The 27,182-nt window shown below is 37.6% G+C and overlaps 1 protein-coding gene across 2 annotated transcripts in view; it reads left to right on the forward strand.

The window, feature by feature from the left end:
• CDC73 (cell division cycle 73) overlaps positions 1-27,182 on the forward strand; it is a 164,419-nt gene that overhangs the window by 131,556 nt on the left and 5,681 nt on the right. For both annotated transcript variants that reach the window (XM_073356725.1, XM_073356726.1), the window contains 5 exons: positions 1,795-1,830; positions 2,035-2,122; positions 18,822-18,983; positions 20,840-20,940; positions 26,335-26,476. In XM_073356725.1, the coding sequence (XP_073212826.1) occupies positions 1,795-1,830; positions 2,035-2,122; positions 18,822-18,983; positions 20,840-20,940; positions 26,335-26,476 (529 nt within the window). The remainder of the gene's footprint in view (positions 1-1,794; positions 1,831-2,034; positions 2,123-18,821; positions 18,984-20,839; positions 20,941-26,334; positions 26,477-27,182) is intronic.

The following is a 27,182-nucleotide window of genomic DNA, read 5'->3' on the forward strand; positions in this document are numbered from 1 at the left end:
CAGACCTGTTTATTTGTATATTAAAAAGGGTTATGTTGGTGTTGCCCCCTAGTTAGCCTTCTGTATATTGTAAGGTGCAAAGAGAATTAAGAACAGAGGTATTAAGGATCTGGAGCAAGTATGTCTCTTGGATTTTTGCTCCAAAATGGATTCATATCATGCCCATTCTGGGACACTTTGTTTCCTCATCTTTTAAAATATTAGACTAATAGCAGAGCAGGAGAATGTTGTTCTTTTATAGCATAGGAATGTTTGCTCGGTCCATCAAATGAAAGTATTTTGTCACACTTGAGCTAGAGACCTATCATTTCTAATTTTTTTGGTTAAATTGTAGAATTTTTTATAGTTTTTTTTTTTATTGTATAGAATAGTTTATTTAACGTTAAAACCAGGTGGACAAATAGCTTGATGCCTTCCAGAAAGAAACAACATTTATATGGGATTATTTTAACCTTTAAAATGGCTTTTTTTAATAATTAATGAAGTTACTAAACCATTACAGACCTTGTAGTTAAAAGTGGCGTGACCAATTATTTCCATGGTTTTGACAGTGTCAGGTAGAGATAATTTAAATTATGGTCCCTATCTTCGGACAGTAGGGGTGTGTGTGTGTGTGTGGTGCATACTTAAGTACCACAGTTAGGTTCTGAAACAGTTGGTCATAAATAAGCATGAATAGGTGTGTTACAACACTGGAAATCAATTAAAGAAATTTGTTGTGCTTAGTACCAGTTGTGACTTGACGGTATATTGTACTTTCTCTAATTTCTAAACTAGGCTAAACCCTTATGATAAGAATTCTCATCCTCAGCAGCAAGTTTGTTTGGAGTCCTGAAAATGTTGTGGACTCTTCACGGAAAAGTAATCTATGAGAGTACTAATCAACAGCAAGCCAACCTATTCATTCGTAGTACCATGGCCAGCACTGTTTTATCTTGACCTGAGCTGGCATAATTGGAAGAGATGGCCAAAGAAAACTAATGTATTAGAAGAGAGCTCATTACCGTAAAACTTTCATAGTGGGTCTCTGTCTGATTTTACCAGGTTGTTTAAAGTGAGCCATGGCGGCATGCATTTTCTATCCATGAAATAACTCCACACTTGAACTGGAATATCTCCCACGTGAGCAGGTCACTGAACTTGGAAGCCTGAAAACAAAACTTTAAAAAGAAGAGAAAACCCTGTGTCCAAGCTTACGGAATATGTTCCCCATCTGTTGAAGGGATTTCTACCATAATGCATTTGTTAAATCTTCTTAATGATTTCTGGCCAGCTTTTCAGCCTGAGGGCTGCTATGCCTATCTGCCGTGCTTTATTGTACCTGACATGTGAGGAGCTCACCCAATCCAGATTGTTGGGGACACTAAACATGCCCTGACAATCAAATTTGGCAATTGTGAACTCTGTATTAAAGGGCAACCAAGTTTTCATACTGTTATGTGTTACCACTGCCACCAGTAAAAAGATGAGGCTCTGTGAAGATTATTTCTTCATGCATAGATCCTCAACTCAGTCTCACATCATACACAATGAAATGCAACTTTCTGCCATTGAAAATCCTTAGTAGTGTGTGGTGTTCTGTTGATATGAGATGGGGAGGGGCAAGAGAAAAGTGTATGGATTAGTTCCAGTAAACTTTTTGACCTAGGTAGATTTAACTATGTTTCAGGATTATTTTATTAATACCAAAGATGTTTATCCTCCAAATACCAATAGCTAGATTGTTCACCTTTGTTCACCTTGGTAGATAGTTACTCCTATGTCAGTCAGTCACTAATATTTTCTGTTTTACAGTTTCCCAAGCAAGACCACCTCCAAACCAGAAAAAAGGTGAGTTACCTATAGCTGAGTCCCTTTTATAAAGGCAAACCTTCATGTAAATATACTTTTTTTTTTTTATCCTGAATTGAGAATGATAAAGACGGAGTGGATTTTGATATTCTTTCACAATTTTGTGCTGTAAGGCAAGTGATAAAATCTTGTAATTACATTTTGTTAAAATTATATTTGCCTTTTTTTATTCTCTCTCTACAGGATCTCGAACGCCCATAATCATTATTCCAGCAGCTACAACTTCTTTAATAACTATGCTTAATGCAAAAGACCTTCTACAGGATTTAAAGTAAGTAGCTGACTAAAATATGCCTTATAAAAGATTGTCTTCAGATATAAAGATATAGCCAGAGTAGTAATTATTCAAGAAGCAGTATCTATTATCTCTTGACAACTGAATTTTAATTTTACAGTCCAAATTGTAAAGAAAGCATAGGCATCCTTGAATGGTAGGTAAAAGTATTAGTATGAATGTTGTTTGCAAGAATGATGACCTCTGAACCAACTAAATACATTGAATGGAAGGAAGTGTTAATTTCTAAAGGCAGACTTTTTCACTCCTCTGTTTTTAAATGGTAAATTTTACCCATTCTCTAAATCATTGCTAAATGGGGAATAAGTTGTAATTCACACAAAGAATGGGTGAGTTCATGTGTGACTAAAAACTAGAAGTGAAGCAAGAATTTGAAATATTTATAGCAAAATAAATTAACACATAGAAATACTGTTGAACTAATAAATTCTCCCATCATTTTCGTACCCTGCGAACCATGATGCTATAATATTATGATAGCTGTTTCTTATAGAAGCACATCCGACTGACAGTCTAAAATCAAACTCAGCATAGCTGAACCAACTGCTATTCCAGTGTAACTAACTACCCTTCTAGTTAAAAAAAGTAATAGATCAGTAGATCATAATGTGCAAAGTTGCATATGTCTCACCAGCCGTTACTTCTGTGGGTCTAAAAGTAGTAATAATTTTTGCTTAGAAATGTATTCCCATAAATTAGCTTGATGGCAACTACTAAAAAAATTAAAAGGACATTTCTTTCCCCACTATTAACACTTCATTAATGGAGCCCTTTATAAATTATATGCTGTGTTCTTTAAAAGTGATTTTTTTTTCCTTGCTGAGACATGGCAAGTTGTTGCCCTCAGAGGCTACATTTGAGGCTATATTGTGCACTTTGAGGTGTCTGAACTCCAAATGTACCCAGTCACGGCTCACCAAAGAAAACCAAACATGAATTTGTTTATGAACTAATTAGTTTATGAACTGAAGTAGTTGGCATTGAAGGTGCAGTAGGAGCATGTGAAGAAATTCTTGTGAAGTGTTGCAGCAACCAGTAGAAATATTCTGTGGATTTTCTGAGCCTAGGACCTGGACTAAAGGCTTGTACTGTACTGGTAAAACTATTTTGGTTAGAGAGAGTGTGATTTTTAATTGAAAAAAGTTATACCAGTACAGTCCTTAGTCTGGATCCAGTTATACTGGTATAAAGGTGTCTTATATAGTGTATGGAAATAGCTATTTCAGTATGAAGCACTTTTGTGCAGGAATAACTGTGTACACACTGGGGCAGTTGTACCACCTGTACCAGTATAGTTAAAATGATTTAACTTTTCTGAGTTAACCAGCCCTAAGAGTAATCTGAACACGGTAACACAAACCATCTGCTTTCTACAGAAGTAAAGGAAGAGAAGGTTAATGGGAGAGGTTAAACACAGGTTAAGGGCTTGGCTACACTTGCGAGTTAGAGCGCATTAAAGCAGCCCCGGGTGCCCTAGCTCACTAACCATCCACGCTGGCAAGGCATGTAGAGCACTCTGACTCCACGGCTAGAGTGCTCCTGGTACTCCACCTTGGTGAGAAGATTAATGCTTGTTGCGCCTTGGCTGAAAGGCCTGGGCATCAGTGTGAACGAGGTGTTGCATTACTGCGCTCTGATCAGTCTCTGGAAACGTCCCATAATCCCCTTAACTCAAGTGGCCACTATTCTCATTGTTTTGACCTCGCTGTAGGAATGTGGATATGCCCTTTGAAAGCTCCATTTCTGACAGCCGGCATACTTATCTGCTCCGGGACAAAGCAACCATTACTGTGGAATGCTGTGTCTGAGAGAGAGGCGGGGGGGAGAGGAGGGTCTACTGCTGTCTGAATTTACAAGACAGCATGCTGACATGCTCCCAGCGCCCCCCAAAACCCACTCTCTCTTCCCCCACATAGACACGACACACTCCCTGTCACACTCCACCCCACCCCTCCCATTTGAAAAGCACGTTACAGCCACTTGCATGCTGGGATAGAGCATTGCAAGAGCTGCTAATGTGGGCACGGCAGTGTGCTTGTAGCTGTTAGTGTGGACAGATTGCAGCGCTTTCCCTATTGCACTCTATGAAGGCTGGTTTAACTAAAAGCGCTCTACATCTGCAAGTGTAGCCATGCCCTTAGTGTGTGTAAAAGGGACAAAAGAAAAAAAGATTGAGGGAGAAGGCAAATTCTATAAACTGGAAGTGGAAGAAAAGGATTCAAGAAAACAGTTTAATTTGCTGTGACTGTCAGAGCCCCTTTTCAGCTAATTTGATACTACTTTCAGCTTTCCAAGCTATTGCCCTTCTACTGGCCATCAAAGACTATAAAATGAAACATTGGCTGCACATTAACACTTTGTAAATTTCAAAAAACATCTGTAAATCATACTCCTATTTTTTTCTAACTTTAAACAGTAACCAAACTAATTTGCCTTAATTACAGTAAATGTAGTTGGAGTACTTGTGGCACCTTAGAGATTAACACATTTATTTGAGCGTAAGCTTTCGTGGGCTACAGCCCACTTCATCGGATGCATAGAATGGAACATATAGTAAGATGTATTGTTGGATGTTGTCATACAAACTGTGAGAGGTTAATTAGTTAAGATGAGCTATTATCAGCAGGAGAAAAAAAACTTTTGCAGTGATAATCAAGAGGGCCCATTTAGACAGTTGACAAGAAGGTGTGAGGATACTTAACACTGGGAAGTAGATTCAATACATGTAATGACCCAGCCATTCCTAGTCTCTATTCAAACCCAAGTTAATGGTATCTAGTTTGCATATTTATTCAAACTCAGCAGTTTCTCATTGGACTCTGTTTTTGAAGCTTTTCTGTTGCAAAATTGCCACCTTTAAATCTGTTACTGAGTGGCCAGAGTTGAAGTGTTCTCCTACTGGTTTTTGAATGTTATGATTCCTGATGTCAGATTTGTGTCCATTTATTCTTTTACGTAGAGACTGTCCGTTTTGGCCAATATACATGGCAGAAGGGCATTGCTGGCACATGATGGCATATATCACATTGGTAGATGTGCAGGTGAACGAGCCCCTGATGGCGTGGCTAATGCGATTAGATCCTAAGATGGTGTCACTTGAATAAATATGTGGCAGAGTTGGCATCTGGCTTTGTGGCAAGGATAGGTTCCTGGGTTAGTATTTTTGTTGTGTGGTGTGCTGTTGCTGGTGAGTATTTGCTTCAGGTTGGGGGTCTGTAAGCGAGGACTGGTCTGTCTCCCAAGATCTGTGAGAGTGGGGGATCATTTTTCAGGATAGGTTGTAGATCTTCGATGATGCGCTGGAGATGTTTTAGTTGGGGGCTGAAGGTGACAGGTAGTGGCGTTCTGTTATTTTCTTTGTTGGGCCTGTCCTGTAGTAGGTGACTTCTGGGTACTCTTCTGGCTCTGTCAATCTGTTTTTTCACTTCAGCAGGTGGGTATTTATACTACTCTAGAATGTAAAGCTGTACACAGCATGAATCTAATGGCAATATCTGATTCATTTACGTACTGACTTTTGGTTTATAAGAATGTGGAGAAGAAAATGGTTTACAGGGGCATGGAGAGGAAGTTGCATACGCATAAATTTTGTGCTTTTTTTTATTCTTCCCATTAGCGATCCCTCTTCTTCTGCTTGCACCATCATCCCCACTTCTTTAGGCAGCATAGTTATATTGATTCAGGGTGGTAATACAGGCTCCCTGACAAGGTTCCACAAATAACCCTACTTTTGCAATTCCTGTCTGTGTAATATTTCTGAGACATCTCTATTTATAAAAACATTGGTTTTAAGGGTATTGGTCTGTATTTAATACCTTTAACTATAAACTAACCTTTATATCTGGGAAAATAATCTTCATTTACATAACTCTATCTTTCTTTTGTCTTCATAGTTTTTTATTGCATTTTAGTGTTCTCTTCTAAATCCAGTGCCAAGTCAGAATTGCTGTCATCACCCATAGTAACTGTGTCTGTCACAATTGATTTTTGTAGATGACCAGCTGTAGCAAAAGTGGGATACACTTGCTTCCTTTGCATATATTTTAATACAAATTACTTAATCAGAACACTACTTTCACACAGCACAATACTTTAATTTACTGGTCAACGACTACTTAAAATGCTGCTCTAGTTAATAGTTTAATCAGCCTCTCCTCCCACATAATGCTTGTGAATCATAGTAACTCTTCTAAAGGTGGTTATGTTGAGTGTTAATAGACTTTAGTGTTGCTTGGGGAGTTTAGTTCCATAGTTGTTGCTTGTTTTCTGGGGATCATGTACGTCGCTAGCCAAGGTTTTCCTTTTTAACTTAATCTTTTAGCTGATAGCATATATAGTTACACTAAGTTATCAAGTCAAGCAATGTCAACCAGTGTTGTTGGTTGTTTTGCATAAACAAATGGAAAATGGGAAGGGTAACATAATTACAAAAGTAATTACAAACAAGAAGGCTGTTACTGGTGCAAATACTTGATTAATTTTCAAGAAATCTGTTTGGACACACTTATCAGAGCTGTAACTGTTCATGAGAGACACCTGGAGACACATGTTGTATCCACCTGTTAGCAATGCTTAAATTTTATTCTTTCAGAGAGCATGTCTCTTTAGAAGAAATGTCTCTTCTAACCCATTTTTTTGTGCTGAGAACTGCTAATGCTAAAGCATGTTTGGAGGCCACATTTTGCCACAGGATATATAGAACAGAAATGAAACTAAAATTGTATTTGCAAGATGCAAATTAAAGACCATAGTGTAACCATTATGTTAATTTTTGATGCTAACACTGATATAATTCACTAAAAAATGTTTAGTTGCCATCATATAATTTTAGCATTGCACTTTGAAGTACAAAATTTGGACTAGAGTGTAATAGCTGCCAAGGAAGGGAAAGAGAGCGACTATGTTAGAATGGGGGAGTGACTATGCACAGCATCAACTCTAGAAGGAGTAATATATGAAGGTATAAAGGGTATATATGGCCAACATGTAGACTTCTGAAGATTCATAACTGGCCTCTTGTCTATCAGTCTCTGGGATTCTGTGATGAGAAACATCATAATCCACAAATAGCAGTAGTCTCCACTCCATTTCAATCTGTGCTAAAGTCCTAGTGTAAGCAAGGCCTTTGAAGTGATTACTAATTACAGTGGAACTGTACTAATTCACACTAGTGACCAAGAGAGAGTGTGGCTTATCAAACTTTACAAATTTGCTGTTAAGCGAACAAGTAACAAGAAAGTCCCAGGGATAATGCATTATAAAATGTCCTTCGCTCACTTTATCAAGTTTAGTTTAGTTTTATTTGACACTTTGTAGACTAGTAAATGTGTTGTGGTGTGTTTTATAAAAGTACAGTCGTGATAATATGAGACCTAAAAGTGCCAGGCTTTTGTAAGAACATGAGTGGCATTGGCAATTGAAGTAAGAATTAATGAAGCTGTATTCATTTTAGTCTCTTATTCATAAAAGTTTGTGTATAAAACACAGTGCTTACTTATGTGATAGCTTTGTGTGCCAGTTTTTGGAGTGTTGGATTCTGAATAGATATGAAAAGTTAACTTTCTTGATTAGATTTACAAAAAAAACTAGGAGGAAAAACTGAAAAATCATAAAGGGGACTATTAATGGTCAATTTTTAAAACCTGCTTACAGTAATATTGTAGCTGTTTCTCTCAGATTATTAGAGAGACAAGTTGTCTCTCACCTTGTGTGTCTGAACTTTAAAACAGTTAGACTTTTAATATGTTGGATGGCCAAACATAAGTTTGTCAATTGCAAGCTGTAGTCCGAGATCTCTTTCACTTGGTTCCCTAAGAACTCAGTTTGACTCCAGTCTCGTCACTCAGGCTCTTTTATTTGGCATAAAGCAAAGCCACGCTGAGTTGATCAGACTCAAATGTAGAGGTGGGTATAGGGTATACCACACATGTAAAGTTTGCTTATTTGTCGTCATATAATAGCATTGTTCTTTGAAGTACACAATTTGGACTAAGTGTAGTAGCTGGAAAGGAAAGATGGTACATATGTTAAGGTGGGGGACTTGACTATATACATCCAAACTTACACAGAGTCCCCATATCGTCATATACATTTACACATCACATTCACTATACATTGCATCACGAGTTTTGGGATTGACTTGGCTACTTTGCAGGAACCAATCTCCATGTAAAGCATGCTTTGTCCATGCCCTGTCCATGTTCAGCTTTACTCTTTACCTCATCTTTATGCTCTCAACTTCTCTTGTCCATTATTTTCTTTTTCTTAGTAAAAGGTTCCCTTGGAGTTTCCCTTCTTATCCTAGCTAGCTCAGATATTCTGTCTTTTGGCTTGCTGACCCATTTACTTAAATTAACACAAACATTCCATTTGTAGGCTGCTAATTTAGTTACTTCCCTAATCCTGTCTTTCAAAAAATGAAGCCTTCCCCCATGTTTAATTATTCGTGTCATGCCAAGCCTGCAGTGTGGTTCTGGAAGCATTCAACCATCCTAGAGCACACTGCCTCCTGCATCTTATATAAAATGGTCCCTCACCATGCTCTCTATAGCATACATACGAGATTAAAGAATTAAGGTTATTTTAAGGAAATATATGTGTTATAAAGAAAGGCCCTGACTTGCAAGTAGAAGGAAGGCCTTGAAAATAATGAATTAAAAGGCCGGAAGGAGTGAAGTAGGAAGTATATCTGGTTCAAAGAATAACTCACAAAATAAGGGGTAGTTTCTAGAAAGAAGGCCTCTGACCAATAGGGGTGACTGTGGATGGTTTTGAATAAGACAAAATAAATCTTAAAATGAACCAACATGTCCCTTCCCACCACACACACCAGTGTTATCTCAAAATTTAGAGCCTCTGTGAGCCCAGGTGCAAAAGACAAACTGTTGGTCAGCAAGAAGGAGGGGAGGAGGCCGTGGCGAGAAAGGAGGTTGTAAATCTTACCTATATTAAGCTGGAAATAGGGGTGAACTGTCTCAAATAGACTTGTAGCTGAAGTCAGTAATTGGCAATGCCATCAGTTTTTTTTAAAGCGTGTAAAAAGTAAACTCTTAAAAGGTTCACCGCTTATACCTTCCTGGCTGTGCTGGAGCCAACCAATCTGAGTCTGAGCATCCTGGGTTTAGCCCATTTGCAAGTATCTTCAACAAATGCTTATATATGTTTTGTTACTGTTTGGATATAGTAAATAATGTATTTAGGCTCTTCAAGCATGTTTAATGCAATTGTATAAGTCCTTTAGATTTAAAAAAGGAATTTATGGTTAAATTAGTGTTTGGATTCCATATTAATATTAATAATTTCAAATATTAATTCCAACACTGTCCTAAGTGCAGGGCTGTAAGTATATGCTTCTACCCAACTGTTAGTGTTTTAAAGTGTTTGTCAGCTTAAAAATCACACTTCACTTTTAAAATGTATTACTTTCATTTCAACTAACGTTTTAGCTGTTAGTAACAGATTAAAAAAACTTTTCTGTATATTTTAGTTGTTTATTTTGTGCATCTGACAACACTTCATATATACTCAGTATAACTGTTTTCCCCCTGTGGTTATTTACCCCTTTTGTATTCAGACAGCAACAGTTGAGGGAATGAGATTTTTAAAGTCTCAAAAATGTGTGTGTGTGTGTGAGGGGGGTGGTTCTGGGGCAGGTATAGTATCTGTAACTAATTAAAAAAAAAATAGATTTCAAGTTGGTGTCTGTATACGAGTACCAGCTTTCTGCATGGACCACATTGACATAGAACACATCTTATGTAGCTATGAAAGTCTAAGGAATTAAAGCTGTAGATTCTTGGACTGACTAACTTTTGTCACTGTTTCAGAATATAACTGGAAACTGGGTTTGTGCGGCTTTCCTGGAAAGCCTGGCTAAAGGGTTCCTGAAAACTAACTTGGCAAGTTAATTGACATGCACTTGACACATTTTATTTCGCTTTTGATCAGATTTGGAAAACGGTGGTTGCATTGATATAGACACTTGGAATTCAGCAGTGTTTGTATGAAACATTCTGCAGGATATCAGGTTTCAGAGTAGCAGCCGTGTTAGTCTGTATTCGCAAAAAGAAAAGGAGTACTTGTGGCACCTTAGAGACTAACCAATTTATTTGATGAAGTGAGCTGTAGCTCACAAAAGCTTATGCTCAAATAAATTGGTTAGTCTCTAAGGTGCCACAAGTACTCCTTTTCTTTTTGCAGGATATCAATTATTCATGTACCGCTTGTATGTGTCTGATCTAAATTTTTCCTGCATCTTTTCTTCTGTTCTTTGTATAGTATGTGTTGTCCATTAACTTCTCTTCCCTTTTGTAGTTCAGAATATTAAGGCAACATTATAGGTTTCTCGGAGGAATGAATTGGAGACTACTCAGAGTTTTACATTAAATCAAAATTGATTTGAAGCCAATGTAAGCTAGGGGTTACAGCCATTGAGGAGGCTTTCAATTACGCATTAATTATATAGCACAGCCTCCAGCTGACTTTCAACTGTGGGGGAGCTGTCAATTAAAATAATTTTGAAGTGAGTTGTTAAACACAGAAATGTTTAGGCCTAAAAAGTAGAATTAAGAATGGTGCTTCAACCACAGGTTGGGTCTGTCACACATCTAACTTGTAGTAATTTAATATCTCTGATCACTTTTGTACACTACAGCAACGGAGTGTTAAAGATGGATAACATTTGTCTTCTAAATGGATTTCAGTTTACCATACAATACGTTTCAAGTGTAAGTGTGGCTGTCTCTGATACTTCTAAACTGAATTTGCACATGTGACCTTTGGATTACCCTCCATATGAGAATCTGATTACTGCAATCGGATATAAATTTCTTTATACAGTCTGTAATTATTTTAATTTGATTACACATTTGTTCTGCAGGAATCCTGCCTCCATCAGTGCATAGGCTGGATAGTAAATGAGGCAGAGTATAGCAAGAAAATAATCTTGTTCTGCATTTAAAGGGCTGGACTAATACCTGGGAAAGCTAGATTCTCTCTTTGAGTGTTGCCAGCTCTTGTGACATCAAGTCTCACAATATTTGGCGGTGTTTCCTAGTATCAGTTCCTCCATTCATGTTATGTGAGAATCTCAGATTTTGTTTAATAAAATTAAAAAAATAAAAAAAGGTTCCTGATCCTCATGGTTAGGGGGAGAACTTCGAGAACGTGAACCATAAAGACTCACAAACCAAAGATAAAATGAAACTAACATTTATTAATATTTTAAAATCTCATGAATTTTAAGCCAAATTAAGATTTTGGAGAGCATAATCCAAGATTTTGGAATCCTTAGGGTTTGCAGTACTGGGCATCCTATGTGATGATGGGCAAAACTGTCTCATGCATTCTCTAAAGGAGGCTGAATTAAGATTTCACTGTCCTTTCCTAAGTTTTGAGTGCTTGAGTTGGCCACCATAAAATTCTTCTAACATAGCATTTTCAATATAATACCCCATTGCATTACCACATGGAACCATGTGGTGTGACCATATGGTGTAGATCAGGGATTGGCAACCCCTGGCATGCAGCCCACCAAGGAAAGCCACTTGCAGGCTGGGCTGGGCCGGTTTGTTTACCTGCAGTGTCCATCGGTTCAGCTGATTGTGGCTCCCGCTAGCCGCGGTTTGCTATCCCAGGCCAGTGGGGGCTGCGGGCAGCGATGCAGGCCAAGGGATGTGCTGGCTGCCCTTCCCACAGCCCCCATTGGCCTGGGACAGCGAACCGCAGCCAGTGGGAGCTTCGATCTGCCGAACCTGAGGATGCTGCATTTAAACAAACTGGCCTGGCCCGCCAGTGGCTTTCCCCAGCGGGCTGCATCTCAAAGGTTGCCGATCCCTGATGTAGATGAACTCTTAAACTAAAGGTATCTTGTGTTCGAAAAGTCCTGTGCTGCTAACTAAATTAATTTAAAATGAAAGTTTTATTATATATGAAAGTTTTTATTTATATATATGTTTGCTTTCTTCTTGTATTTTTCTGAACAATGAAAATCCGCTAGGTTCGTTTTACTTTCAAGTTCAGTGTTGCAAAGTTTGGCTTTGTTCCATGGATCTTTTTAAAAACTGTTAGTAATAAGATTCCCTTTGGGAATCCATCACTTTTTCACCATACAAACTTGGTTTTTTACAACATCAGAATTTCAATTTCATTAGATGAAGAGGAAGGAGGAGATACCGATTAAATTTGGTGATGACAATGATATAGATGAAGCAGTTGAGAGCGGTGAAAGATAATAATGAAAAGCAAGAAGCTTGAATTGGCCTGCTGCCTACTGAGCACAAATGCAAATATATTTTCTTTTATAGTTGCTGCTTTTTTCTGTTTGTTTTCGTTTTGCTTTTTTTTGTAGCAGGTTAGTCCTGAATAGTGTTCACATTTAAATGCTATCCGAACATTACTAAGAATTTTTTAGAACTTCATTTCATTGTTTCACATTTTTCTGAGCTGAAAAAACTCGGTTAAGTAATTTAGCGTGGTTTTTTTTGTAATTAGGCATAAATATCTTTCCAATGCTAATCCTGGTTGAGCCATAGTCTTACTCTTTTGTCACACTTCTAATAAATTAGTACTTCAAAATATTTGACCACTTTTGGTATTTGACAATTTCACCAATGGCCCAACCCTAGTTTGAAAGATGTATTATGGTTAATAGCTTATTTTTAGGGAACTATTTGGAATATGGAGCCAGATCCTAAGATGTGCAGAGCTGTGCTTGACAACAGCCTGGGGGCATAGGGAAGATGTTGGTAGCTTTAAGGGACTAACCAGGCTAGTGTTTGGTTATAAAAGCTGCTCCTAATTTGCAGCTGGCTTCCACAACCCTGAGGGAGTGACTCCAGCAGCTGGGAATCGGCTGAATGCAAGGGCTTCTCAGCCGTCTCTTTACACTGGTAAAGCTCTTTACACTGAGCTGCTGCGATTGTTGTCACCAGAGGATTTCCCAGTGCCCAGATCCACTGGATTTTACGGACAGATTGCATCAGCTGATCAACACACAATAGCTGCCATAGGACTCTAAATATGACTTGTGATATCTTTATTCAGTGTTCAAATTTCCTGTGGGCTTCACATTCATTTGCGGAAGGAGAGGGAGGTGTAGACTTCAAGTAATATCCAGTAATAGAAGAAGATTAATATCCTTAGTTTATGAGTAAGTCTACGTTGGGTTGCTATATTCTCTCATAATCATGGTTGATTTAGCCCAACAGACTTTTAAATATTGTAACCTACACTGTGGAATCCACTTGGTCCTGTTCATTCCCACCTTGGAATTTTCAGATGCAGTCACTTTCTTTGAGGCTGTGGTGGTCATTGATCTCTCGTTAGAAATACCGACTTGATTAGCATTCTCCAGAATAACTTTTAAATGAAATTGAACTGATTCTTAGCGGCAGCATCAGAGGCCTATTAATGCATTTCTAGCATTTGATGGTTGCCATGAGTTGCTCCAAAAAGAACTGTGGTGTTGTCCAATATGCCATATTTTTCTTCCTTATAAGATGTAGTGAGTAAAATATATTTTAATGTATTGCCTTTCACATTGTTTAATCATTTCAGAGCCTATAGCAGAAGAATGTGTATGTCTGAAAATATTTTATACTATTTTGAGGAGTATAAAAGATACTTATAAAAATTGGTATCTTTTTAAAATCTGTCCTTTGTTTTTCCAGGATGCCTTATACAGCCCCATTTCTGATTAGAGTGCTCTATAGTGTTACATGTGTTAGACAAGACAAAATAAATTATAATTTGTCTTGTGCCTCATGAATCACACTTTTATCAACATCACTGTAATGCTGGTTAATTTTACTTCCCAATTCTTAGTCATTTCCAGCTTTTTACTATTCCAGTACAATCAAGTACTGTTAAAGATGACCTGCAAAGTACATTTTAAAAATTGGGATTGTGCCCTTTTTCTACAGTCTTAAAATGTATTAAAGAAGTCTTGAAAGGCTATGAGGTAAATTTTTTTTCACTTTCTCCTTGAAACATCAGAAAAGTCAAGTCTGATCTTCCCTAATTTTGCTGAAAGATTCATTATGGGTCTCTGAGAGGTGGTAGTGTTGAATCTGAAACAAACTTCCTTTTCCAAACTGTTATTTAGTCATTGAAGATCACTGGTAAGATACATAGGTGTTAACAAAAGCTAGAATATATAATCAGTCTGACTAAAATCCTTTTCCCATCTTAGTTTTTCAACTTTCATTATCTTGGCTTTTTTGGCTAGTTTTCCAGTCATTTACAGTTATTGTCTTCCAATCTAAGCAGGATCTGATTTTTCAAATGTGTAAATTAAGCTGGAGAAAAAATTGAAAAACTAATTTAACATTCTTCTATCACCATGAAACAATAAGAGTGCAGCCCATTTTTAAATGTTACTTTATTTCTGATAGCTATTTATCTTCCTAATTATGTACACGATAATATGTTCTAAAATTTGGCACCACAAGTTCTAATTTATCTTGGCATTAAAAGTGGAACACATTCTGATTTTCTTTTTTAAAGATTTGTAATTACACAAAAAATACATGTTTCGCTAGCTGTGGAACTAAGAATCCAACATCAATTGTAATTGCTGTTTAAGGTATTTGAATTACTGATTTTTCAGATTGTTGGCAGTTCTGAGGGGAAAAGGGGGAATAGTTTTGGGTCAACCTGAAACCAAAATTTTTTGCAACTTTTAGCAAATCTGAAAGGATTTCTGTTTTGATTTTGGGAAGTTTTCACCATTTTTAATAAAAACAAAGGGAATTTGGAAACAAGGCTAGATTCACATAGGAACTCCAGCCTGAGCCTGAATGTCTGCACTGCAGGTGAACAGTCCCTTAGCTGGTGCCTTGTGAGTCTGAGTCAGCTGGCATGGGCCAGTTGTTGGTGTCTAATTGCAGTGTTAGACATACCCTTAGGCATCATTCACATAACCGAGAAGGGATGGGGGCGTGGGCAGTAAATATTAATGGGAGTGAGGACTGGAACCCTGGTGTCCTCTATCCCAGGTGATTGCTTTAACCACCATTTAGAGTCTCATCCTTTCTTTTTCTTGCTCAATGAAATTTAAATTTGTCTACAAAGTAGGACAACTCCAACAGGAGAGATTGAGACCCCTACCCCAGGATACCTTGTGGTTAGAGCACATACCTACAGGGTCGAAGCAATTTAAATCACAGATTTGAATCATGATTTAAATGTTCAAGATGGAAACCTTGATTTCAATTTATTTTAATCTTGTTTTGCATTTGTACTTTAGTTATTTTCCTAAAAAAATATTGATTTTTTTCATTAGTTGAAAACCATTACAATACGTTCATTTGCAACTGAATATAGCCTGTATAAGAAATTTGATGCTGCTTTTTGCTAACTGGGAAGCTGCACTATGTCTATATACTCTTTTATGCAGTTATATAGCTTAACTTACATTTATTCAGATACTTAATTTTTTATCGTGTTAGAAGATGGTGAACAATGAATGTATTTCTTATTTATTAGACCAGAATGTTTTACTTCTGATTTTGTTTCAAGCTCTAAAGAAATCCAAATTCCATTAAAATGCACAAAACCAGCACTTTAGACTTTTATTAAATGAAACTACTTTACATGCAAAGATTTTTTTTAATCAAAACATGTTTGCATTTAAAAGGAACTGATTTATTAAACCAGAAAAGTATTATTTGTAACTAGTGATTTAAACTGATTTGTTTCTGGTCACTATGTCCTTCAAGATTTTAGAACTAGCAGATCTCACCCTCTCACACCTGCTTCTTATTTGTAGGTTGGAAGAAGGTAAGCTTTCCTGTTTTTCAACTCCCAGCTGGTTTCTTCTTAACTTTAAATGTACTAGTCACTGAGCTGAACTGGCTGAATAAACTGAAAAGAAGATATTCTCTGCAGCTGTAGAAGAGTCTGTTGCTGTCAAAAGCTGGTTTAACACTTGAACGAACTCTAATTCCAGGTGCTTAGCTAGTGACTTTCACCCATTCAGGGATTTCCCCTTCTTTCCAGCTTGACTGCAAACATACTTTAATATTAAATTTTGTTTTTAATTTAATTATTTTAATGTATGTAGGCCTTAACATAGATTTAATGTTGAATAGGGTTAAATTTAAAAAAAATCTAGTGTTCTGTTTGTAACAACATCTTCCGTTTTTATCCATCCTGCTCACCTGGGGTGCAGTGGGTTCAAGTTCCTGCTTTAGAGTGGGGATTCAAATCTTAATCTTTCACATTCCCCCAGCACAGGTGAGTGCTGCCTGGACTGTGTGGTGTAAGGGGGCACCACCACCATCTCTTCCTTCTTCAGGGCTTTGAGAATGGGGGCCTAAGTTTCCTTGTGAATCTAGTTCAAAAATTTGAAAGTTTCATTTTGAAAATGTTGAAATGGTTCATTTTGACATAAAAAAAATTCTTTGAAACAATTTGCCAAAATTGACACAAATTCACAAAATGTTTTGATCATCCCAGATATGCATTTTTTGGAGACAGAAATTGAAACTGAAATTTTTTTCCCCAACTATTGTAATTACTAGTATAAAATATTTATATTTTGGAGATGCAATGTTTCCTAGTAGTTAGAGCTCTGTACTGGGACTAGGAGACCTGGGTTCTATCCTCAGCTCTGTCACTGGCCTCTGGATAGACTCCTGACTTCACTTCTGTGCCTCAGTTGTCCTGTCTCCAGATGGGACAGTGATGCCTCCTTTGTAAAGCATGTTGGGGTCTACTGATTAAAAGCACGATATAATATATATATTACTACTATATACATTTATTTATTTATGATTGGGATCTAAAACCACAGTTCTTCAAACTGTTACATGCATTTTATTTAACAGCAAGGTAGAGACTGTTTCAAATGTATGGAGCATTTTTAGGACTGGGGCTAGGAAGATATATTTTCTCCTTAAGAGATTATCTAAGACATGAGAATCATATCATCTTAGTTTTTCATGCATAATTGAGCATAATGTTTTGGGGGGAGACCCCAAAACCTCAACTAGGCATTCAAAAAATCCAGAATTGTAGTATTGAGTTAAATAATTCATCTCTATCTTATCAGTACTCACCATCTAACTAGATGAAAAATTAAAAAAAATCTTTAACTTCAGCATTATGATAAAAATCCAAATTTTTTGGTCCTTGCTAAGATATAATTTTGATGGATAGAATCAAGTCCCTGTAGCCAAAAGCTATAAAATCTGCACCAACAAGCTTAATGATGTTACTTAAATTCTTGTTGTGGGTAAACTGCTGGTGTCCCCCTGTTGTTGCCATGGCTTTCTGACTTCCTATCCAGAGCATTACATGTATGTAAGTGGGCAGGCCCCAGAGGTGTGGCAACAACTCGCACTTTGATTTTCAAAAATCAGCTCTGCTCCCTTTAGTCAAACTGCTAGTAACCATCTGTACTTCAGGAAATAAGAACTCATGATGGTCTCATTGGGTGACCCATGAGTGGTCACAAATGTTTAAATAGCCCTTTGTGTTTAAGATGCAATTTAATTGTAGTTTTAAGAGAGCTGTTTTCAAAAACATAAAAATCCTGACATGAATACAAAGACTGTGACTGCTGTTGCATTCAGGAGTTGAGGATTACAATAACTACTGGATTTCTTTAGTTGTACTATCACTGGCCATGGAAGGCCACGTCCTGCCAGCAAGCACTGACTTAAAACTAATGGAAGGAAAGAAGTTCTGTATAATTTGAATTTGATCTTTATGGTGTTGGTATATATTCAAATGAAATGGTCAGTATTTGTTAGAACCCTTTGTGCTACAGTATGTATTGATAGATGAGCATAATGGCTCCATGGTTTGAATTCACAATATATATTTACAGGGTGGTGTTATATCAAAGGTCTGTGTTACTGTCAGCAAAGATTTGTACAGTCCACTGTCTGTTGATGTGTATAATTAATGTAATCGATTTTCAAAGGAATTTCGGGTTAATGCCTAAGTCTTCAAGAATTTTGGAGGCCTAAATTCACATCTTCCATAGAACGCTGTGAAATGGGGTTGGGTCTCCTAATGTCTGGAACAGGATGGGAGACAACCCTGTTCCCCTAGAGGTTAACCGTCACATGAGAGGAGGGTGGTGGAATCTCAAAGACTATCTGGGACCAGTACTGGGTGGGGGACAGATGACCGTTCTTAAATAGGTGGAAATGATTAAGGAAGTAGTGATGACGTGCATTGAATAAGTTATTGCTGGATATTTCCCATATGAGTTACGTTAATAAAGTTGTGGCCTAATTAAACCGCATCGCTGGCATCTTATCTCTCTTCTTGCATGTCTGGGACAAAGATTTGATAGACCTTTTTTTATGATACAAACCATCTAAATACTTACTTAAATCCATAAATATGTAGCGCAAAATCTTCAGATATGAATACTTCGATTTTTTTGCTACTAAAAGTAGTTAAATCACCTATGTTCAAAGAAAATTATTGTAAAATTAGAGATTTAGTTAATGATCAAGCTTTCTTAGCATGCCCTTCTGCTATACGGAGGCATTTCAAAGACAAAGCATAGCGAGTTCAAGAATAGTTTTAACCCTGTTAAACTTCTTGTGATCTTGTCAGATAACTTGCATTATTAGAAGAGGTTATGGTTTGCTTACTTTCCTTGTTGACTATAGCAAACAAATAACATGGATCTGCTAAGTGCCTCTTTGTTCCCTAGGTTTGTACCATCAGATGAAAAGAAAAAACAAGGCTGTCAACGAGAAAATGAAACTTTAATACAGAGAAGGAAGGACCAGATGCAGCCTGGGGGCACAACAGTCAGCGTTACTGTACCTTATCGAGTGGTAGACCAGCCTCTGAAACTTATGCCACAAGATTGGTAAAGCAGAACTGCTTTTTTGAATTATTTTTTTACACGTTTAGTTCTCTTTTTCAGAACAAGAACACAGATCTTGAAATGAGCTAATAAAATAACTCCAAGCTAATTGGTGCATAAAACATTAACAAATGTGTGTAGAAATGGCTGGATAGCAATTATATAGGAACTTGTTCCTTTCAGGTTATGATCTTTCAATGATATAAACAATATTCCTGGCTTATCCCATATTTTTTGTTTGAAACCCTCCAGGAGTATGAAAGTATCACTCCAATTGTTCAGGATCAGAGCTACTGTATTACTTAATTTACTCAAACATGTTGCATCTCTGAAAGAAAAATCCTTGTCTATAGCCAATCTTTCTGAATTTTATTTGGAAGGGAAAATGTTGGGGCCTTATACTTCTGACTCTAAATTTAAAAAAAAAAAAAAAAAAAAAAGAAGCTGGAAACAGATTGCATCAGCTTTAAGCTAATGTGCATAATGGTCAGAAACAATGACATAGGCTTCAAGATGGAGCTCTGTGAAGGGGGAGAGCCAGTCAAGGGGGATCTTTTTGCAAATGTGTCATAGGTTTGTTTGTTTAACCTGCAGACCCGTTTGTGAGGGCCTGTAAAAAGATGAAACAGTATCTGTCAGTACTTTTACACTCCAGGAGGGTTTGTAAAAAGACAACCCTTTAGTATTGATTAATCAAATAACCAATATTCTTTCTTTATCCTCCCAGTTTAAGAATATTTAAGGCATGTACAAGACCTAGTGGTCTGTAACATTCAAAGCAGGCTGTTAAAAGGAAATAAGATCTAACACTCCAGATAATTAGGCATTCTCTGTTGGGAGCAGCAGGCAAATAGAAAACAATAATAGCTGCTGAAGTACCAAAAGGCAGCTTGCATCTTCAGTGGACCGTAAACATTTTTGACAAAGGTAAAGCCGTCTTCATGATTGATTTCCCAGAGTGGAATCAGTGATAGGGAATTAATGTTAAAGTTTTATTGTTTCAACTTTGTAACAGCTAATGTGAGAAATGTTTTTTAAGTGTATAGCCTTGTGTTTTTATCATTTCAGAGACCTGATTATTTTTCTTCATTGGGGTTTTGAAATCCTTACAATAATGTACATTTATAAATAAACCCATAATCTAATTCCTAATGTGGTCGTGCTTAGAGACCTCAGCCCTATTGCTGTACAAATGTATAGCAAAGAGACAATACCTGTCCCAAAGAACTTGCTGTTTGTGAACTTTATCTTCTGTATTAACAGTGAATAGATTTTTCTTAGACTACAGGTGGTAGTTGCATATACTCATTAAAAGTGCACTTTGAAAATGTAGGTTAAATTGTTGCAGCTGTCTCTCCTGTTGCAATGAGCTTTTTGTATTAAAGTTTAAAGTATGTGCTGAATAAGCATTTTTAAATTGCTACATCTCCTTTAGTTTACAATACAATTCATAGGGGATTTTCTTTTAAATTCCAAAGCATTTTAAAGAAACCCTAAACAGTAATCTCAAGAAATGAACAGGATTTGCTTTCTGATAAATACAAAATTTGAAATTGAGCTGCATACAACAAAAAGCAGACATGAAGTCCAGAAATATTACATACAAAAATAGTGTGTTAATGCTGAAGAGACTTGCATGTGGAAAAAGCAGCTGTTTTGGAAGTACAGCAGTCATTAATGTGCTATAACAGTGACATTATGAAGAGAAACTATGTTAATGTACGATGCTTTCCTCACAGTAGTGTTGACAGCAACCTGTCTCATATAAATAATTGAGATTTTTTTTTCCTTTTAGGAATTTACAGTGACTAAAAGCTTAAGTCCTTTAATGTGTGTGTCTCCTTCTCCTTTATTTATAGGGACCGTGTAGTCGCGGTGTTTGTTCAGGGTCCTGCTTGGCAGTTCAAAGGCTGGCCATGGCTATTGCCTGATGGATCCCCTGTTGATATTTTTGCAAAAAGTAAGCTTCTAGTTACAGATAAATGCTCTTACATGCTTTTATCATCAGTACATACTTACCAATAGTTCAGGTTTGGCTGGGAGTGTTATGGGATTTGGATGTGGTAGGGAGCTAGTGCCTTGGCACCGTTGGCAAGTATAGCTCTTGCTCTCTGCAGCTCTCTCTCCTCCAGGAAATGAACTCGCATGCTGGCTTCTTCCACACCTCTTCAGGAAAACAAGTTTTTCAGAAAGGTAGATTTCTTGAAGATGAGGGAGCTGTTGCTACAGAGCAGTTGGCTTCTGTTCCACTTCTGGGAGACCCCTGAGTGGCTCAAACCTCTCTGGTTTCTCTTTACCCCCAGAAACACTGATAACATGTTCACTAAGTCTGAGCTCCGAATCTTCCTTGAGAAGGTGGTTTGCTGTTACAGAACTGCTCCTCCTCCTAGCCTTCACCCAGGCAGGGACCACTGAGGGTCACCAGATGTCCTGATTTTATAGGGAGAGTCCTGATTTTGGGGTCTTTTTTTAATATAGCCTTCTATTACCCTCCATCCCCATCCCGATTTTTCACATTTGCTGTCTGGTCATCCTAGGACCATCAGACAACTTCTCTTTTCATTTACTCCAAGACAGCCCAGCAACATCCCTCCACCCCAACCCAGCAACTCCTAGAAATCTTGCTGCTTCATAAAGTTCACAGTCCTCACCAGTTGTTTCTGAAATAGCAAGTGCACAAGTTTGCATTTTTTCCGTTCTGACAAATGCCCTAAAATGTAGAGCATTCCAGGGTTACAACCTCTCTCTCCCGTCCCCCCCCAGATTCCAGTACTTGTCATGGATGGGTTAAGTCTGTTTGTATTTTGCTATGTGTATTTTATAAACACAGCATTTGTATAAAATAAGATGTCTTCCTAAAACTTTAAGCTCTGACATAGGTAAAGCTACTTCTCAGATACAAGCTAGATGAAAGGCAGTTAGTCTGCTGATATTTGATCGTAGCAGGCCCTGGATTTAGACCTCTTTGCGACCAGGAATTTGCCTAGTGTGGCTTGAGGCCAGTGCTGTTCGCTTACATGGGCAAGCACAAACGGATGCTTGCTCTTCTGATTGCGACATGTGGAGCAACATCGAAGGAAACTCCAGGCCTCTACTGCTTCTGATCTGTACTCCCATCCCACTCCCTGCTGCTGTTGCAGGTGGATTGAGTGATTTAAATCTGCAGTGGCAAACCTCAATTTAAATCCGTTTTAATCAGCATTTTCATTTATACTTCAGTTATTTTCTACAGAAAGATGCATTCTCATTCGCTGATATAATTGTTAAAACACGTTGATTTACATCTAAAAACAGCCTTTACACTAGATTTGGTACGTCGTCTTGGTACCTGGGAGGGAACACTATAACTATATATTTTTATTTAAGCAATTATATAGCCTAATATTTTCAGATGCTTAACAACTGTGTTTTTAGTATGTTAGAAAGTGGTGAATGATGATTTACTACTTTACTACTGGATAATTAACTCTTTGCTCATGATTTGTGTCAAATTGCATTAGAATGGTAGCTGGAGTTTAATTAAACACACAAACAGCATACTTATTTATTTTATTTAAATGTTTTAAGAGATTATAAATTTAGGCCTTAAGAGATTTTGTATTAAATTCGTATTTCATTTTAAACAGGTTTATTTGTAAAAAGAAACGCTTACTATAATTTAAACAACAATCAAAAAATCATTGATTTATATCCACCCTGCGTTGTTGCTACAGCCTTCAGGGTGAGAATCCTCTTCCTCTTCACCCCTAAACACACACACACTCAGTCTTGCCCTGTGTTTTCTGAGCTATAGTTAAAAATCCCTAGATCCTGCTACCACAGCCCTAGTCGAGGCAAGAAGAGAGTAGTGAGTTGGTGGAAGAGAAATGAGGGAGAGGATGCTAGTTGAGAAAAAGAAACAAGACTGAGGGAGAGGAATGAGAGTTGAGAACATGAAGGGCGCTCATTATGGAGAAAGGAAAGCGTGAAAGCGAAAAAAGTGACAAGTTAACAGTAGGCACTGAAAATGAAAGAGGAAAAGGAATAACTCAGTAAGCTACGCCAGAAAACGTCCTTGGCCCGAAGAGTTTAGTCTGAAGGCACAAACTAAGACAGGTTTGTGAGAGTACAACATACAGTGTGTTGTCTGTCTGTCTGTCTAAGATACATACATGTGTTCAGATTGAAAGGGGAATGTGATTACTTTTCTCCCGGCTCATAAAAGTACTTCTGAAAAGCAAACTTTTTTTTAACCTTAGAAATGCACCAGATTGCCTCACATGCCAGATATTTCAAAAATATTTTCCTGAAAAAGAATATATCTAGATCTTCCTACAAGAGCTTTATTCCATCTTCCAAACAAGCTACTTAGTATTTTCTGGGCTATTCAAAAGAGTGAGTGCTGGCTGTTTCTACCTGCTACTCTGGCTCCATTTATCATTTTGCCCTTACACAATCTCTTTAATAGCCTAACTAAATATGATCAGCAGCTTCTGCACCAGTCCATTATCTAACCTGTAATCTGTCAGCATTTACAGAAGCTAAAAGCTGTCAGAGGCAACCTGGCCCACTTCCAGAATGACAATTAACAGAGATTTAAAGCTGGTTAATGTAGATTGAAATTTTGGAAAATAAGAAGTTGATCGCCATAAAATCTAAGCAAATTGATCTACATGCATGTAGTAAATCATGGATTAGACTATACCCAGATCACATCAAACTAGTTTTACTATCTCGGTCACTTTATGCTGGTTAAAATCCTGTAAAGTTTCATGAATGGCTACTAGCCAATACTATACTACAAGCATGGAAAATAACTCAAAAGGCTGCAAACTTAATAAAATGGAATGAAGTAATCTTCAGTGCACGTTATTAGTCTGTGGAACTACCTTCTGCAGGATATTAAGGCAAATATTGTAGCTTCGGCATTTGAGATTGGAGATTTGAACTGAGTAGCATGTACAGTTAAACCTTGTAATTTTATCATGGACCTAGGTTATCAGTTCTCATGTCTAAGAAATCTCCCTTCTCTGCTCCTGTATTCCACAACTACATGTACGGTAGAAGGCGGGGGCTGATGCTTTTCTGAAGGGTCCAACATTCTCCACTGTTGGCAACAAGATAATAGACTAAATGGACCACTGATCCAGTGTAGCATAAGCAGTTTATATGGTCTCAGCTTTTTCTGAATCACAGCCTTTTTATTTTAGTTGTAATTTCAAATAAGAAATCAAATTCTATAAAATCCTCTTGAAAAACCAACAAATGTGAACTGGAAGCACACTGCAGATTCTGAACTGTTAGTTTTGACTTTTTCTATTTGTAGACTATAGATATACTGTATCTAAGTGACTGTGTTACTTTAGTTGCTGTCATATCAAAGTACGCAAAGACTTTATGAAAACCATGTGTCTGTCTATTCGTGTACCTAACCCCCAGTTAAATTAATTCCCTTCTGGGTTGGAGTGCAGCATTTGTTGAACACCAAAGCAAAGTTAGACCATTTAGGACAGGAAATGCATCAGAATATCTTATCAAGTTGAAGTTGCAGGGGTAATTTTAAATATTAAAGACTGGATGTAATATCTAAATTGGAATTTGGCCAAAAGAGACAGGTAACTTCCCTACTATTGCAAAATAATACCATGGAGTGAGTGTGTGTGTGTATTTAATACTATGGTCAGTTCTTAGGTTTTATGTAATGCCCAAGAAACAGCACTTCCAATAGCATAGTGTCTCTTAATGTCATGTTGGTGCATTAGCCAAGTACCAGCTCAGAGGTAAGTGTCCTCCACGTAAACATTAAAAACACTTCCTGCAGCACCTTAGGGTTACCTTGGAGTTCTATTGTAACATTGATTGGGACTGACATAAAATAATTTGAGATCTGATGAAATCACAGCATAAGATACCATTTATACAAATTAATATGTAAACGGTGAATATTATCTTGCTACTATTATCAGAGTGCTCAATTCATGACAAGAGCCACCCACAGGAATGCTGATACTGAACAGGGTAGCACTATTCAGATCTGTGGCTACCCACAACAACAACAGTGTGAGAGCAGTACTCTTCTTTGACAGGATGGAGCAGCAGCTGTAGTACAGAATAAAAGGTCTGGTGGTCACTACTTGTGCATCAATGTAACAAAGTGTTGTAATGGGTCCAAGAGTCTCAGCTCTGATAAACGCTGCATTATGTCTTCAGTAGACGTCAGTAATAAGAAGTGAAGCAAGCCTAGAGAGAAGGCAACAGCCTAGAGAGGGAGGCAGAATCCTACTATATATTTGTGTGGTATTTGAAGTTAAAAACTCAACCTCAGATGTACACACTCAGGCCTGGTCTGCACTGGGAGCGGGGGGATCAATCTAAGTTATGCAACTCCAGCTATGTGAAAAATGTAGCTGAAGTCGATGTACTTAGACCTACTCACCGCAGTGTCTTCGCTGTGGTGAGTCGACTGCTGCCGCTTCCCCGTCTACTCTACCTGCTCCTCTTGCAGTGCTGGAGTACAGGAGTCAACGGGAGAGCGCTCGGGGGTCAATTTATCGTGTCTAGTCTAGACATGATAAATTGAGCCCCTCTCAATCGATTGCTGCCGTCTGATCTGGCTGGTAGTATAGGTATACCCTAAGACAGAGCAGTTGTAATAAGGGGGGGGGAAAGGAGGCGGATCCTGCTTCTGGGAGGGAAATAATGTGAACACAACATAACAAGAATCCTACTACTGGATCTGCATCCTTGTTTTATGTTAATTCTAGCAGGCTACTGAGTAAAGCAATGCTATTTTCATTTCTTTCGATTATTTTATTGACCTCTATAGTGTTCAGAAAATTAATGCTTTTGCACTGAGTCGAAATAACTAGTTCATGTAGGCTAATAGATTTACAGTGCAGAGGATTGTTTATGTAAAATACAAAGTTAAATTTATGCAAACTAAATGTCCGCCTAGTAGTTCACTTTCAAGCAACTCAGGTTGCTGCATAGACATCCATTAAACGATCAAGATGGCTTCAAAAAGGTTTGGTTTACTGATTTACATCTTGGGACAGCTCAGAAATGGCCAAATAGAATGTCAGTTCCCTCCCAAAAATTGCATTTGACTTGAATTCAGCTCAACGAGCTATTTTTCCAAGAATCTGTGTGCATTAAAGCTAGGGACTGCCACCTCACCCATAATCATAGCATTGCTACTATGATATATATAGAGTTGGGTCATGGATCCCATATGTAGACATGGCTGTGTGTCCTTAAATTACGTTTTCTGGTGTGCATTCTTAACTGTGAAGAATTTTTGTTTTGTCCAATGAGGATGATTCTATAATGTAAACTCAGGATTATAATCTAACTGTTGCTTTCTTGCATCCTGTAGTTAAAGCTTTCCATCTCAAGTATGATGAAGTACGTCTAGATCCAAATGTACAGAAATGGGATGTGACAGTATTAGAATTAAGTTATCACAAACGGCACTTGGACAGACCAGTATTCCTACGTTTCTGGGAAACTTTGGACAGGTAAATATGCTGAAAAGCTTTTACTCTGAGTTTTTTGTGGGGAGGGAGAGTAAGGTATCAAGGAAATTGTATATCTTAGAAAGATCCAAGCTATAGCTTGGAGACAAAATACTGCTTGCTATTCATGATAATGGCGCTGCAAAGCCACCTTAAATGGGCAGAAAAAGTACAGATAGACCGAGGGGGAATAACCAATCTTTCTGGAATGAAAAGTGTCAGTTTAATTCAAAAGAGTGAGACATTAAAGCTGCTACTAAACCATCTACTAATACTAAGTCCATACCTACAGTTTTTTCATAATGTAAAGAAGGAGCTTGAGGAACAAGTCTTATGAACAATTTCCCATGTGGCAGTTCAATAAACGTTAGGAAAACAGATGAGCCTATTGTATCAATGTGTAAGTTTACTTTGATTTTGATACTGTGATTGTTTAACAGCAAAATACTTAAACAATTAAGGCTGGGATTTTCAAAACTGCCTAAGGCACCTAAATCCCATTGAAGTTAGAATTCAGGCTTCTCTGAAAACCCCAGTGAAATCACTCATTTCCAAACTTTATTCTTGTATCTCCCCATCAGCATTGTCAAGGTTCCTTCCCCACTCTGAACTCTAGGGTACAGATGTGGGGACCTGCATGAAAACCCCCTAAGCTTATTTTTACCAGCTTAGATTAAAACTTCCCCAAGGTACAAACTATTTTACCTTT

The sequence above is a fragment of the Lepidochelys kempii genome, chromosome 8, assembly GCF_965140265.1.
Source record: "Lepidochelys kempii isolate rLepKem1 chromosome 8, rLepKem1.hap2, whole genome shotgun sequence".
Classification (NCBI taxonomy): domain Eukaryota; kingdom Metazoa; phylum Chordata; order Testudines; family Cheloniidae; genus Lepidochelys; species Lepidochelys kempii.